Consider the following 16,834-nt stretch of genomic DNA (forward strand, 5'->3'; position numbering starts at 1 on the left):
ATCAAGAACTTTGAAATGTTCACATTTGTTGACTCAAATTCTACTTTTAGAAATCTATTTTAAGGAAGTAGAGATGTGAATAAAGTTCAATGCATAAAGATGCTAATCGTAACATTACACATAATAGGGGAAAACTAGAAAAAAAACGGCCAACATTATAATAATTAAATGATACAACTAAATGATAACATGTTATTTACTAAATTTTTTAAGACATAGAAAATATGTGCTATGTTAAGTAAAAAACAATGTATAGTTACATCAACAATATCTCAGCTATGTAAAACGTACATGATGAAAAACTGGAAGAAATCATCAAAACATTCACAGTGGTTATCTCTACTTGGTGTGTTAGATGGCTTTAATAGGAAAAGGGAATATACTTGCAGGTCCCCTTCTAGGTGTGGTCTAGAGTCAGTAACTGCTGTAGAACCAAGCAACATTACATTTATAGTAAAAAGGAATCACCCATTGTTCATCTTAGACTGTGTTGTCTTTCCCTTAGTTGACCTCACTTGAATTAAGATTTTCCAAAATCAAGACTTGTTGGACTTGATCTTCTTCTAGTTTATCCTAGGACTTCAAAGGTTCATGGCTACTGAAGTTGGGGGAGGGGTGTCCTGTATTAATAGGTAAAAGTTATTGAGTACTATGTAATACTTAAAATAGGTGAGGCACCATTCTAAGTGTTTTGCATCTATTATTTTATTTAATGTCCTCATAACTCTAAAAGTAAGGAAACTAATGCTAGAGAGGTTAAATAACCTGTCCCAGGACACACCAACAGGAGGCAATGAAGCCAGGATTCAAATTCAAGGAAGCCTGGCTTCAGAGCTTACCCTCTAACCTACTAACCTGTTTCCCCGAAAATAAGACCTAGCCGGACAATCAGCTCTAATATGTCTTTTGGAGCCAAAATTAATATAATACCGGGTCTTATATAAATTTTGGCTCCAAAAGACACATTAGAGCTGATTGTCCGGCTAGGTCTTATTTTCGGGAAAACATGGTATGTTCTACTGCCTTCAGTTATACTATGGATTCATTTTCTTCCTTATGCTGTTCTAGACTTCCCTCTAACACCCAATAAGTATTATTTAAAAAGGAAGTTGTTCATCGACAGATGAATGGATAAAGAAGATGTGGTATATATATATACAATGGAATATAATTCAGCCATAAAAAAGGAAACCCTGCCATTTTGAGATAGCATAGACAGAATTTGAGGGTATTATGCTACGTGAAATAAGTCAGACAGAGAAAGATAAATACTGTATGATCTCATTTATATATGGAACCTAAAAAGACCAAAAAACAAAAAACCCAACCAAACTCATGTATTAAGAAAGATAAGGGCGGCTGGATGGCTCAGTTGGTTAGAGCGCAAGCTCTGAACAACAGGATTGCCAGTTCGATTCCCACATGGGCCAGTGAGCTGCACCCTCCACAACTAGATGAAGACAACGAGCTGACGCTGAGCTTCCGGAGGGGCAGCCAGATGGTTCAGTTGGTTAGAGTGAGAGCTCTCCACAACAAGGATGCCGTTCAATTCCCGCATGGGATGGTGGGCTGCACCCCCTGGAACTAAAGATTAAAACAGCGACTGGACTTGGAGCTGAGCTGCATCCTCCACAACTAGGCTGAAGGACAACTACTTGGAGCTGATGGGTCCTGGAGAAACACACTGTCCCCCAATAAAAATTAAAAAAAGAAAGAAAGATGAGATTTGAGGTTATTAGAGGCAGGGGTGGATGGTGGGGTAATTGGATGAAGGTAATCAAAGGCACAAAACTTCTAGTCATTAAGATAAATGAAGACTAGGGATGTAATGTACAGCAGGATGACTACAGTACAGTTAACACTGCTGTATGATACATAGGAATGTTGTTAAGAGAGCAAATCCTAAGAGCTCATCACAAGGAAAAATATATGTATATATTTGGTATCTATATTTGATGATGGATGTTAACTTACTGTAGTGTTCACTGCATGATATATGTATGTTAAATGATTATGCTGTACAACATAAACATATACAGTGTTATGTATCAATCCTATTTCAATTAAACTGGGGAAAGAAAGGAGGGAGGGTGGACATTTACTCAAAAGATGAACAGGGGACACCAGGATAAGTCCCCTGTAGTGTATCTTGAAGAGTCAGAAAGCTTACCATGGTCTATGGGCCACAACTTATTTGTCTTGCACAATATTCATCTTTTCTATCCATTCTCAACCATCAGCATGGCAACAGCGTTGCAGGCACCTCTTGGTTTTATTAACAGACATAATATTTGGTTGAAGTAAATCAAACATTTACCTATAGAACTTATTCTTCTCCCTAGCTCCAGGCAAAGCTCTGGGCTCATGAAATAAAGAATTTAAATGAGGATAGATCAAATCACCTTGAGTTCTTGAAGTTGATCTGGTTCATAAAGCTGGGTAGATACTGCCTGTGCAAGGAAGGTGTCTAGCTCATGGCGATGCAGGATTCGGCCACCAGGCCACTGAACCATGTACCTAGAAAATAAAAACATCGTTATTTGGTCATAAAAGCTTGTTTAAACTAAGAAACTATCATGGCCAGATCCTAGACTAGGTTTTGGTGATTCCAATGGAATAAAGTAAAAGAATCTCTGTCTTTGGTTACTTGCAGTCTCAGTAGCAGAGGCGATAGGCACGTACATCAACTAGTGTGTTAAGTACCAAGATAGAAGAATGCTACAAGAGCACAGAAGAGGGCTACAACTAAAAGAATGAGGAAGGGCATCCTGAAAAAAAAAGTCAGCAGGAGTTGAGTTTCAAAGATTATGTAGAAATTAATTAATGAGACAAAAGGTGGGGAGATGATGCTGTAGGTTGAAGGAACAGTATGAGCGAAGGCATAGAGGTATGGAGTTCAGCATGAGATATCAGGTTAGATAATGCTGGAGCTAAGTAGGTTTGCAGTGATGGGAGGTGAGATTAGAAAGTAGGCCAGATCATGATGGGTCTCGAAAACAGTATTAAGGAATTTAAATCTTTATCCTGAAAATATAGGAAGATGGTTAAAGACTGTCAGCAGGAGAGTGATATTGACTGGTTTGAAGCTGACTTGGCTGAAAGCGTAAGAGACAAAAGGCATTGATACCAGTTGGGAGGCAACTGTACAAATGTGTGGCCCAAGAGGCCTGAACAAAGGTGCTCGCTGAGGGGATGGAGAGGGCTGGGGACAAAGCTATTAAGGAGATAAATCCACAGGATCTGGTCATGGATTTTTATGGGGAGGGAGTAAAGGAAAGAGTCTAAGATTCCTAAAATTCTGGCTTGGGCAGATGGCTAGATGATGGAGCCATTCTCTAAGATAAGAAATGCACTAATTATATAAATACTCACTTATGACTATTTGAATTGAATTTCATGAATTGAATATGCCTTACTGTTCTACGCACCAAGAATACAGAAAGAGGAATAGAGAGAGATAAAAAAAATACAAATACATCAGTACAAAGTCTATGTTCTTAGCTCCTGAAGGCCCCACAAAACAATGTTCATAATTACTGGAGTTGTGTGAGACTTCAGAAACTTCGCATTTAAAGCAATAGCTGGTCTCTTTTAAGTGGCATATAAGGTGGGTTTCTGGGGATTTTGGCCCAGTTGCTACTACCAGGAGGCAGTGCGGTACCCTGGGAAGAACCTCGGCTCTGCAGCCAGACAGCCCGGCTTCAAGTCTTTAACCTGCTGTTCCTCACCTGGAAAGATCACAACAGCGCAGGCAGCCCTACTGCCATCACTTTCTTCAAGCCCAAACGACCCAAGATGGTTCTGGGATTGCAGGACACGGCAACAAGCCCTGTTGCTTCTTTAGGAACTAAATTCTAAATGACTGGGATTTCCAGGGGGAATCTTCCTGGGCCATACAAACTTCCCTTTGCCCACACAATTACCTACTTCCCTGCCCAGAATTTTCTACTTGAAAAGTTTATTCTTACTTTATAATGTATTTTATACTTTTTGACATTCTATCATATATTGCATAATTCATAGCTTATATCTTCTACCAATATAAAATATTTGTCTTCCTCAATGCTTTTCTTTTTGCCTGGAGGACTATATTACCTACTAATATTGTTTCTCTTTTGATTTGTAGTCCTATGCCCATTCTTTTATTATCAATTTTTCCATCTTATTTTATTGGCAAAATGTGAAACAAAAATAGAAGAAAATGAACACAAATGCGATTACAGTGGGGGGCTTTAGTATACTACCATCAAGCTATGACATATAAAATCCACCTAAAATACATTTAAAGTCACAGAAAATTTGAAAAATACAATAAATAGGTTCAAATGCTTGGCTGACTTTGTACAAAGAAAACACATTCTTTTCAAGCGACCGTGTGAGTTCCCCTGAGGCCTAGGATCTTGTTTGTTTGCCCTTGTCTATTGTCCTATTTATCATTCCGATTTATTATGAACTATCTAGCACAGCACATGGCATAGAGTAAGTATCGGTAAATATTTATTGAGGGAATGACTGAATGCATCAGTCAGGCCATACCAAAAAACAAAAACCCTCAGCAAAAATCCTCCAAAGCAGAATTGTAGCAGTCATACCCTGACCACTATGAAAGATAAACTCACCTATAGGAGTCAAGTGTGGAGATAGGCAGGCTCACAGACAGACTAATACAATGGGAGGGATGTGATTTGATAAACGGAACAGATTATTCTGAGTGCTCTAAGGACAGAGTGACTACATTTACCTGGGAGAATCGGAGAATCACAGTGAAGTGAACATTTCATTTCCTAGGGATTTGAGTTTTTGGTTTGCTTTATACTTTAGTGTTAATTTGCAATTTTCATGTCTCTCTAACCTTAGTATGGTGCATAGCAGAATGGGTGCTCAATAATGCATAGCAGAATGGGTGCTCAATAATGCATAGCAGAATGGGTGCTCAATAAATGTCTGCTGAATAAATGAGTCAATATCACGATCTTCAAAAGGAAATGCTAGCTCCATCTTTTGGCCAGCACTGCTCTTTTACCTGCCTTGAATGAATTATGAGACAGAGTGTGTAGGGTCCAAGGAGTCAGAGGAGTGAGACGCTCATAAATGAGACAGAAGGAAATAATGATTATTAAATCAACCAATATTTAGTGATGCTCATCATATGCTGTTTTTTGAATATGATTCCATTGGGGGATTTTTATAGCATTGCTAACTTCCCAAGGAAGTTCCTCAATCTCAATGACAAGATGACATCTTTATTATTAGTAATAGTATTTACATTATTATACATGCTATATATGAGCATTATATATTACATTATAATATGTGCAGCAAACAACAAGTTACTCATAGGAATAACACTTACTAAATTCTTCTTGCAGTCTAGATACCTTGGCAGAAACTTTGCATACATAGCATATAGTAGCAAAGAATACAGACCTGGAGTCTGACATACTTGGCTCCAATCTGGATTCCACTACTTCTTTTCTACGTGACTCTGGGCAAATGCCTTAACCTCTAGGGGCTTTAGTTCACTTATCTCTAAAACCCGATGATGGAGCAGGCCCGGTGGCTCAGGCAGTTGGAGCTCCATGTTCCTAACTCCAAAGGCTGCCGGTTCGATTCCCACATGGGCCAGTGGGCTCTCAACCACAAGGTTGCTGGTTCAACTCCTCGAACCCCACAAGGGATGGTGGGCTCCACCCCCTGCAACTAAGATTGAACACGGCACCTTGAGCTGAGCTGCCGCTGAGCTCCCGGATGGCTCAGTTGGTTGGAGTGCAGGCTCTCAACCACAAGATTGCCTGTTTGAATCCTGCAAGGGATGGTGGGCTGCGCCCCCTGCAACGAGCAATGGCAACTGGAACTGGAGCTGAGCTGCGCCCTCCACAACTAAGACTGAAAGGACAATAACATGAAGCTGAACGGCACCCTCCACAACTAAGATTGAAAGGACAACAACTTGACTTGGAAAAAAGTCCTGGAAGTACACACTATTCCCCAATAAAGTCCTGTTCCCCTTCTCCAATAAAATCTTAAAAATAAATAAATAAATAAAAAATAAAATGGGGATGATGCTGCTTATATCTCAAAAGGTTGTAATGAGGACAAAATGCATGTAAAAGCACTTAGCACAGTATCTGGCACAGCAGCAAAATTGGTTACCATTTGTAACTGAGCCACGTAAGGTACAAATCCTTCCTTTACTACTTGGTGAAACCCTCATACTGTGTTTCCCCAAAAATAAGACCTAGCCAGACCATCAGCTCTAATGCGTCTTTTGGAGCAAAAATTAATATAAGACCCGGTATTATATTATATTATATTATATTATATTATATTATATTATATTGTATTATATACCAGGTCTTATATTAAAATAAGATGTGTTAATTATGTTTTCTATCTCCATTTTTACGTTTTCTCTTTGTTGCTGTTCTTCCTGAGATCACTGAACATCCTTATAACCAGTGTTTGGAACTCTGCAACGGGTAGATTACTTTCTCCATTTTGCTTAGTTCTTGTGGAGTATTGTTCTGTTCTTTTATTTGGGACGTTTCTTTGTCTCCCCATTTTGGCTGCCTCCCTGTGTTTGTTTCTATGCATTAGGTAGAGCTGCTATATCTCCCAGTCTCCCAGTCTTGGTAGAGTGGCCTTATGTAGTAGGTGTGCTGTGAGGCTCAGTGGAGCAATCTTCCTGGTCACTTGAGCCGTGTACTCCAGGTGTGTCCCTTGTGTGGGTTCTGTGTGCATTCCTCTTGTAGTTGAGTCTCTGTTGCTATTTGCACATTGATGGTAGGGACTGACTCTTGGGCTTACTGGCTGTGAGGACTGGCCTTTACTACAGTGGAGGAGTTGTGGTGCAGGGGAAGCCTACAGAACAGGATCTGCCTCCACAGGGCTCTGGTGCCTGCCCAATCTGCCCCTTGGGTGTGTCATCCTTGGAGGCAGCTGGGTGATACTCCAGTTTGTTTTGAAGCTGGCTCCTGGGGCACCAGCCCCAGGGCCACCTGGCAGGGGACCCTCTGCAGGTCAAGTTCAGTCACAGCCTGTGCCCCACCCAGGGCCAGCTGGCAGGAGCGACAAAAAAATCTGCAGATGGCCGCCACTTGTGCCGTGCTCGGAAGCTCCTTGAGAGGCCAAGCCACGAACCAAGGCCACCTGCCACTAGTGCCGAGCTTAGGGCTGCTCTGCCAGAGGTTCAGGACATGCTCAAGCTAGATGCTGCTTGTCTTGTTTCTGCAAACTTTTGAGAGACCCTAGGAAAGTCTACAGCATGAACCAAGGCAGGCAGTTTGTACAAAAAAGCCACTGGATGCCGCATGGGTGTGCCCGAAAGTTGGGCAGGGTGGGTTCTAGAATCACCAGGGCATGGCGAACCAGCAGCAAGAGGTGTAGCGATAGGGACTCAGATATGGCAGCTGCCTGCATCTGCACACTGGGAAGGGGGAGGGTTCATCAAAGAAATAATGGCCTCCACCAGCTCCTCCGTCCAAGAGAAAGCTGTCCCTTCCACTGGTCCTGAAGCCAGACAACTCAGTTCCTCACATGTCCCTGTCACCTCCCCAGCTGCTGATCCAGCACTGGAGCTCACAATCAGCGATTCTGGTGGTAAGTCTGTGCACGGTCCCATTTAGAGTAGTGCCTGGGACTCCCTCCACCCTCTGTCTCACTCAGTCACAATCTCCGCTGGTTTTCACAACCAGAAATTATGGGGACTTCTCTCCCCAGCACTGGAACCCTGGGCTGGGACCCTTCGCTCCTCTGAGGGGACCTCCACCAAATATCCCTCCCAATTTTTTTTTTTTTTAAAGATTTTACTGGGGAAGGGGAACAGGACTTTATTGGGAAACAGTGTGTACTTCCAGGCCTTTTTTCCAAGTCAAGTTGTTGTCCTTTCAATCTTAGTTGTGGAGGGTGCCGTTCAGCTTCATGTTGTTGTCCTTTCAGTCTTAGTTGTGGAGGGTGCAGTTCAGCTCCAGGTCCAGTTGCCATTTCTAGTTGCAGGGGGCACAGCCCACCATCCCTTGCAGGAGTCGAAAGGCAACCTTGTGGTTGAGAGGACGCACTCCAACCAACTGAACCAACTGAGCCATCCGGGAGCTCAGCTCAAGGTGCCATGTTCAATCTTAGTTGCAGGGGGCGCTGCCCACCATCCCTTGCGGGACTCGAGGAACTGAACTGGCAACCTTGTGGTTGAGAGCCCACTGGCCCATGTGGGAATCGAACTGGCAGCCTTCGGAGTTAGGAGCATGGAGCTCTAACCGCCTGAGCCACCGGGCTGGCCCCATCCCTCCCAATTTTTAATGGTCACATGCTGGCATGGGACCAGCCAGTTTTGAATCTCCGCACCTCCTACCAGTCTCGAGGTGGCTTCTTCTGCATATCCTTAGTTGTAGGGCTTCAGTTCACCAAGATTTTAGGCAATTACCAATGATGGTGGTTTTGTAGTTTAGTTGTAATTTTGATGTGGTCGTGACAGAAGGTAAACACAGCGTCTATACCTACTACGCCATCTTCACCGTACGCTATCTTGACCGGACGCCCACTTCTTTTCATTTTAAACATTTACAATTTTATTCTGATTACAAAAGTTCAAGTTCACTCTCATTCAGAAAATGTAAAAAAAAAGCAACAAAAAAAAAGTATAGTGAAAATGAAAAGCAAAAATTAAAATAATTTGTATTCTTACCATTCAGATATAACCATGGTTAAGATTGTTACGGTTTTGGCTTCTTTCTTCATATCATTTCAAATCTCAATTTTTTTTTCTTTTTCATACTACAAATATTGTATATATCAAGAAGTGCATCTTGTTTTCCATTCAAGATCATACTGTGAGAACTTTTCATTCATCACTTTTCAAAAACATGATTTTTACTAATTGCATGTTCATCATATAAGTTTATCAATTTAAACATTCCTGTAATATCGGAAACTTATACTGTTATACTATTTCTTGTATTATAAACAATACTACAAAGATCACATACATAAATCTCATCTGTATGTCTGATTATTCATTCCCTTAGGATAGATTCCTAGAAGTGGAATTATTACATCAAAAGTTATGTCCATTTTAATGGTCCTCAATACATATTGTAAAATCGTTTTCTAGGCCAATTTGTCCTAACTCCCAGGAGTGTGTCAGCATGGATTATCATTAATCTTTGATGATTTAATGGGCAAAAAAGTCTCTTGCTATTTAAATTTCTGTCTCTTTGATTGCTAAGGTTGCATATTTTTTTCCACACCCTTATTTACTTCTATGACTGGTCTATGTCTATCATAGACATACCAGTTAATTTGCTTGTTCTGTCTGTACCTGCCTCTCAGATAATCAAAAATCCCATCTTTATAATAGTGACAGCTATTTGGACACGCGGCAAACAGCTGATCCAAGTCAAATCAATCCATGGCTTGCCAGAGTCTTGATAATTTGAGCTAAGAGATTCAGAATTTGGTGAAACATACAGGCAGAAAGAGCTACACGGCCATGAGAGTAGGCAGTCTTTGTTCCTGCCTTTCCAGCATTATTCCCTGGGTGCAGCACTTTTCTTTCTTGTCCTTGGATGGCTGAGACTACCTGTTATATCTTTACAATAAAATAGCTAGAGGAGCTTTTGTTTCTTGTAAACAAATGAATCTGAAGACTGTCATTTACCCATTTTTAGAGTAGTGTTACTTGTCTTAAAGTCTATTTTGACTGGTATTAGTATTAGTACAGCCATTTCAGTTCTCATATGATTATTGTTTGCATGACACATTTTTCCATTCTTTTTCTTTCAACCTATTTGTATCTTTGAATCTGAAGTATTACTCTTACAAATATCTCATGCTTTTTATAGTGTTCAATCTATTTACATTTGATGCAGTTGTTATGGGCTTCATACTTTTTTTGCTTTTATGTTTGTTCCTCTTTTTCTTCCTTCTATTGGGTTAAACAGATATTCTCCAGTGAATTATTTTAATTCTTTTTTTGGGTTTTAATTATATTATTAGTTATTTTCATGATGGCTGCTCTACGGATTATGATATACACCTTAACTTACACACTACTTCAAATAAATACTAAATAATTCCAGTAGTATGTATAAACTTTGTTCTGCTATAGTTCTCTTCTTCCCTCCATTGTGCTATTATTGTCATGTATGTTATACCTTTATTCTAAAACCAACACACAATTTCATAATTGTTTTATGCGATTGTTGTTTTAATTAGTTAAGTAAATAACTGAGAAAAATATATTTACACTACTTTTTATATTTACCTGTATAATTACCTTTATAGGTGGTCATTACTTATTCATTTAGTGTTATTTCCTTTCATTCTGAAGGACATCATTTCATACTGCTTTTAAGGCAAATTGGTAGCAATAAATTCTCTTAATTTTTGGTTATCTGGGAATCTATTTTACTTTCCTTTCTACTTTACAGCTTTACTGAGATAAAATTAACATGCCATACAACTCATGTATGATAAGTATATAATTCAATTTTTTTTAGTATAGTTACAGGATTGTGTAACCATCACCACTATCTAATTCCAGAACATTTAAATCATACCCCCTATAAAAAAACCTAGTATCCATTAGCAATCATCCTACATTCACACCTCCCACAGGCCCCTGGCAATAAGAAATCTATGGATTTGCCTAATCTGAACATTTCGTATAAATATAACCATATATGTCCTTTGGTGACTGGTGTCTTTCACTTAGCCTAATGTACTTCAGGGTTCATTCATGTTGTAGATGAATAAGTAGTTAACTCCTTTTTATAGCTGAATTAATATTCTGTTGTATGGATATGCCACATTTTGTTAATCTATTCATTAGCTGATGGACATTTGAGTTGTTTCCACCATTTGGTTATTATGAATAGTGCTATATGAATATTCATGGACATGTTTTTGTGTGGATATATATCTTCATTTTATGTTCTCACCAGCAATGTTCCAATTTCTCCATATCCTCACCAACATTTGTTCTGTCTTTTTTATTATAGCCACCCTAATGGTTGTATAATAGTATCCCATTGTAGTTTTGATTTGCACTTTCCTAATGATTAGTGATGTTAAGCATCTTGTCATGTGCTTATTGGCCATTTGTACATCTTCTTTGGAGAAATGTCTATTCAAATCTTTTCCCCCATTTCGAAAATTAATTTATCTTACTGTTGAGTTGTAAGAATTCTTTATATATTCCAGATACTAGACCCTTATCAGACATACAATTTGCAAATATTTTCCCCATTCTGTGGGTGGGTTGTGTTTTCACTTTCTTCACAGCATTGTCTCCAGCACACAAGCTTTAAATTGTGATCTAGTCCAGTTTCTATTTTTTCTTTTTGTCACTTATGCTTTTGGCATCATATCTAAGAAACTATTGCCTAATCTGAAGTCATGAAGATTTATACCTGTTATCTTCTAAGAGTTTTATAATCTGAGCACTTACAATACATTTTGAGTTAATTTTTGTGTATGATGTGAGGTAGAGGTTCAACTTCATTCTTTTGCATATAGGTGTCATTATCGCAGAAGTATTTGTTGCAAAGCTAATCTTTCCCCATTGAATTGTCTTGGTCCCCTTGTCAAAAATCAATCGAGCATAAATGGAAGGGTATATTTTTGGACACTCAATTGTACTCTATTAATTAATTAATTAATTAATTAACTAATTTAAATTTATTTTTATTTTTATTGGGGAATATTGGGAAACAGTGTTTTTCTTTTCCAGGACCCACCAGCTCCATGTCAAATCGTTGTTTTCCATCTAGTGGTGGGGGTGCAGCTCAGCTCCAGGTCAGCTCACTGGCCCACGTAGGAATCGAACTGGCGACCTTGGTGTTATGAGCACTGTGCTCTAACCACAGAGCCAAACCGCTGCCCATGTACTCTATTAATTTGTATGTCTATCCTTATGCCAGTACACCATTGTCTTCATTACTGTAGCTTTGTAGTAAATTCTGAAATTAGGAAGTATGAATCTACAACTTTCTTCTTTTTTTCAAAATTGTTTTGGCTACTCTGAGTCCCCTGCATTTACACATTAATTTTAATGTCAGCTTGTTAATTTCTGCAACAACAACAAAAAAAGCCATCTGGGATTTTAGATTACGTCAAATATATAGATCAATTTGGGGAGTACTGCCATCTTAACAATCTTGTCTTTTCAATAATGAACAAGGGATGTCTTTCCATTTATTTACATATTCTTTATTTGTAGTTTTCAGTGTACAAGTGTTCTACTTGTTTTGTTAAATTTATACCTAAGTATGTCATTCTTTTTGATGTTATTATAAAAGGAGTTCTTTTCTTAATTTTATTTTTGGAATATTGATTACTAGTATATTAAAACATAGTTGATATTTGTATATTGATCTTATATCCTGTGACTTTGCTGAACTCATTTACTGGTTCTAATTGTCTTTCTTTTTCGTACTTTAAAAAAAACTGTGGTAAAATATACATAAAACTTGCCATCTTAATCACTTGTAAGTCTACAGTTCAGTGGTATTAACTCACATTGTTGTGCAACCATCACCGTCATCTGTCTCCATAACTTTTTCATCTCGTAAAACTGAAACTCTATACTGATCCCACAATAACTCCCCATTCTCCCCTCCTCCCAATCCCTGGCAACTACCATTATAATTTCTGTCTCTATGAATTTCACTACTCTAAGTACTTCACATTAGTGGAATCATACAGTATTTGTCTTTTTGTGACTGGCTTATTTCTCTTAGTATAATGTCCTCAAGGTTAATCCATGTTGTGGCATATTGCAGAACTTGCTTCTTTTTCAAGGCTGAATAATATTCCATTGCATGTATATACTACATTTTGTGTATCCATTCCTCACATGATGGACACTTGAATTGCTTCCATGTTTTAGCTATTGTAAGTAATGCTACTATGAGTATGGGTATACAAATAATTTCTTTGAGACCCTGCTTTCAATTCTTTTGCGCATATACCCAGAAGAAGAATTGCTGGATCATATGGCAATTCTATTTTCAGTTTTTTGAGAAGCTGCCATACTGTTTTCCACAGCAACTGTAACTGTACCATTTTATATTCCCACCAGCAGTGTACAGGGTTCCAATTTCACTACATCCTCACCAACATTTGTTATTTTGTTTTTTTGATAGTAGCCATCCTAATGGGTGTGAAGTGGCATCTCATAGCAGTTTTTTTAAAAATTGAGGTAACATTTGTTTATAACATGTTTCAGGTGTGCAATATTCTACATTTCCCTGATGATTAGTGATGCTGAGCATATTTTCATGTGCTTATTTGCTATTCACATATCTTCTTTGGAGAAATGTCTATTCAAGTCCTTTGCCCATATTTGAATTGGGTTGTTTGGTGCTTCTTGAGTTTTAGAAGTTCTCTACATATTCTGAATATTAATCCCTTATCAGATATATGATTTGTAAATATCCTCTCCCATTCTGTAGGTTGATTTTTTTACTCCGTGGATAGTTTCTTTGATGCACTATTTTTTAAAATTTTCATGAAATCCAATTTGTCTGTTTTTTCTTGTTACCTGTTCCTTTGATGTCATATCCAAGAAATCATTGCTAAATCCAATGTTATGAAGCTTTTGTCCTGTTTTCTTCTAAGAGTGGTATTGTTTTAAATCTGACCTTTACGTCCTTCATCCATTTTAATTCTTGTATATGGAGTTACACAAGAGTCTAACTTCATTCTTTTGCACGTGGATATACAGTTCTTCTAGCACCATTTGCTGAAAAGACTGTCCTGTCCCCATTGAATGGTCTTGGCACCCTTCTCAAGAATCATATGTGAGAATTTATTTCTGGGCTGTCTAGTCTATTCCATTGGTTTTACATCTCTCTTTATGCCAATACCACACTTTTGATTACTACAGCTTTGTAGTAAGTTTTGAAACCATAAAGTGAGTCCTCCAGTTTTTTCTTTTTCAAGATTGTTTTGGCTATTCAGGGTCCCTTGAGAGTCCATATAAATTTTATGATTGGTTTTTCTATATCTGCCAAAACATTTTTGGGATTTTTAATAAGGACTGCATTGAATCTGTAGACCACTTTGAGTAGTATCAACATTTTAACTATATTAGTGTCTTCAAATCCATGAACGTGGGATGTGTTTCCATTTACTTCTGTCTTCTTTATTTCTTCAGCAATGTCTTGCAGCTTTCATTGTATAAGTCTTTCACCTCCCTGGTGACGTTAATTCTTTTGTTTTTTTAAAGATTTTATTGGGGAAGGGGAACAGGACTTTATTGGAGAACAGTGTGTACTTACAGGAAGTTAATTCTTAAGCATTTTATTCTTTTTGATGCTACTGTAAATGGAATTGTTTTTGTAATTTCCTTTTCAGATTTTTCATTTTTCATGTATAGAAAAGCAACCGTTTTTTGTGTATTGACTTTTAGCCTATTTTGCTGATTTATTAGTTCTAACAGCTTTTTTGGTGGAATCTTTAGGGTTTTATGCACATAAGATCATATCTTTTGTTTTCTTGTTGATCTTCTGCATAGTTGTATCAATTTTTGAAAAGTGGGGTATTGAAATCTGTAATTACTACTGAATTGCCTGTTTCACCTTTCACTTCTGTCAGCTTTCACTTCATGTATTTTTGGACTCTTTTGTTAAGTTCATGTACTTATAATTGTTATATATCCCTGATAAATTGACCCTTTTATCATTATAAAATGTCCCTCTATGTCTCCAGTAACATTTAATTGTCTTAATGTTTATTGTCTGGTATTAGTATAGCCAATTCAGTAATCTTATGGTTGTTATTTGTATGTATATCTTTTTCTGACCTTTTACTTTCAACCTATTTGTATCTTTGAATCTAAAGTGTGTCTCCTGTAGACAGCATATAATTGGATTTTGTTTTCTTATATAGTCTAACAATTGGGTTGGCTTTTAAATTCGCTCAAATTTAATATTACTGATATGGTAGATTTGCGTCTGCCATTTGTTTTTTATATGTCTAATGTGTTATTTGTTACCCTATTTCTTTATTGTCTTCTTTTAAGTGGACATTTCTAATATAACATTCTAATTACTTTGATAGTAAGAGTATATTGTTATAATTATTACCTTATATAATCTTATTTCTTTTAAAGAAGCTGAGGAAAGGAGAGCAAGTACATATTTCTAGTTTTTGCTGTGTTAAACCTAATTATTATCTAGTTTTCTTCTTGTAGATTAACGATCTGTTTTTTTTATTACTCCAATACATCTTTGTTCCCATACACCTTTTCATTGATATTGTCAAATATATTTCTATATATTATAGGCTCAACAATATAAGTATATACACATCATTTGATGTAATTATTTTTTAAATACTTTTTAAGAGAAAAAGGAATATATAATTATTCTGTCCTTTATAGTTATCTACATAATTACCTTTCCTAGTGTTGATTTTTTTATATGGATTTGAATTAATATCTATTGTCACTTGCTTTCAGCCTATAGAACTTCCTTTAGGATTTCTGACAAGGCATGTCTGCTAGCAACACATTCTTTCAGTTTATCTTTGGGTGCCTTCATTTTTGAAATATAATTTTACTGGATATAAGATTGGCAGCTGAGAGTTTTATATTTCAGCACATTGCATTATGTTGTTCTACTACTACCTTCTGGTCTCCATTGTTTCTGATGAGAATCGAATCTTTGGGGTTCCCATGCATGTGATGATTTATTTTTTTCTTACAGCATTCAAGATGCTCTCTTTGGCTTTGGCTTTCATCATTTTGACTCTGATATGTCTTTTTGTATTTATCATTCTTGGAGTTCAATGAGCTTATTGGAGGTATAGATTAATGTTTTTAATCAAATTTTGGGCAATTTTAATCATTATTTTTAAAATATATTTTCTACCCCTTTCTCTCTCTCCTCTCCTTTTGGTAGTCCCATTACATGTCATTGATTTGTGAAGCTGCCTTTAGCGTATTTTAAGTTATGTGTCTAGGGTCTTATTCAGTATTATCTGCTCTAAAACAATGACCTGTCAATTTCTGTGCCAGTATCACATGATTTTAGTATAAGTTTATAATACATTTTGGTATGTTTTTGTTTGAGCCAATAATCCTCTTACTGTTCTTTTAAAAAAAATTCCAAGCTATTCTTGTTCATTTGCTTTTCCCAACAAACTTTAGAAATATTCTGTCAAGTGAACAAAAATTAGTTCTTATATGTCTTTACTCTTCATATATCAGGATGGCACGTGGTTAACTCAAATACCCTATTATAGCTGAGAGTGAATCAGCTGCTTCTTAATAAAATTGTTTCTGAAAAGAGACTCCTCAACTTCACCCATGAATCTAGAGGAGTGACCTTGTCCAAATTGCAAGTTCTTTTTCTGGAAAACTGTTGAGATTTGAATGAACCTTTGCTGATTTATTAGTTCTAACAGCTTTGATTTATTAGTTCTAACAGAAATGACAGAGCAGTGGTGCGTGACTCCCCACACTCAACAGGCCTGCACACCCCCCCCTTAAGAAGCCTGACAGAGTTCCTCACTATCCTTCCCTTCTCATGGTGACTACTGTACGTGTAAGATTCTGCCTTTTCAAATATATGGTGATGGAAGGAGAACTGACTCTGGGTGGTGAACAATGCGAGATATAGATGATGTATTACAGAATTGTACACCTGAAATCTAGTAACTTTACTAACAATTGTCACCCCAATAAACTTTAATTAAAATAAAATTTAAAAAAAAAGATTCTGCCTTCCTCAAAATGTATCAACCTATCCTAGTAGACTCATTTCTCTAGGCCAACTGCCCAAGAGCTTCACCAACATAAGTTTTAGTCACAACTTCCCCAGCATTACTTTACTTT

The 16,834-nt window shown here is 37.4% G+C and overlaps 1 protein-coding gene across 2 annotated transcripts in view; it reads right to left on the reverse strand.

Moving 5' to 3' along the window:
• The window catches only part of FAM120C (family with sequence similarity 120 member C), an 81,925-nt gene that overhangs the window by 9,270 nt on the left and 55,821 nt on the right, over positions 1 to 16,834 (reverse strand). For both annotated transcript variants that reach the window (XM_019710841.2, XM_019710842.2), the window contains exon 11: positions 2,403 to 2,517. In XM_019710841.2, coding sequence (XP_019566400.2) covers positions 2,403 to 2,517 — 115 coding nt within the window. The remainder of the gene's footprint in view (positions 1 to 2,402; positions 2,518 to 16,834) is intronic.

This window comes from Rhinolophus sinicus, chromosome X (genome assembly GCF_036562045.2).
Source record: "Rhinolophus sinicus isolate RSC01 chromosome X, ASM3656204v1, whole genome shotgun sequence".
Classification (NCBI taxonomy): domain Eukaryota; kingdom Metazoa; phylum Chordata; class Mammalia; order Chiroptera; family Rhinolophidae; genus Rhinolophus; species Rhinolophus sinicus.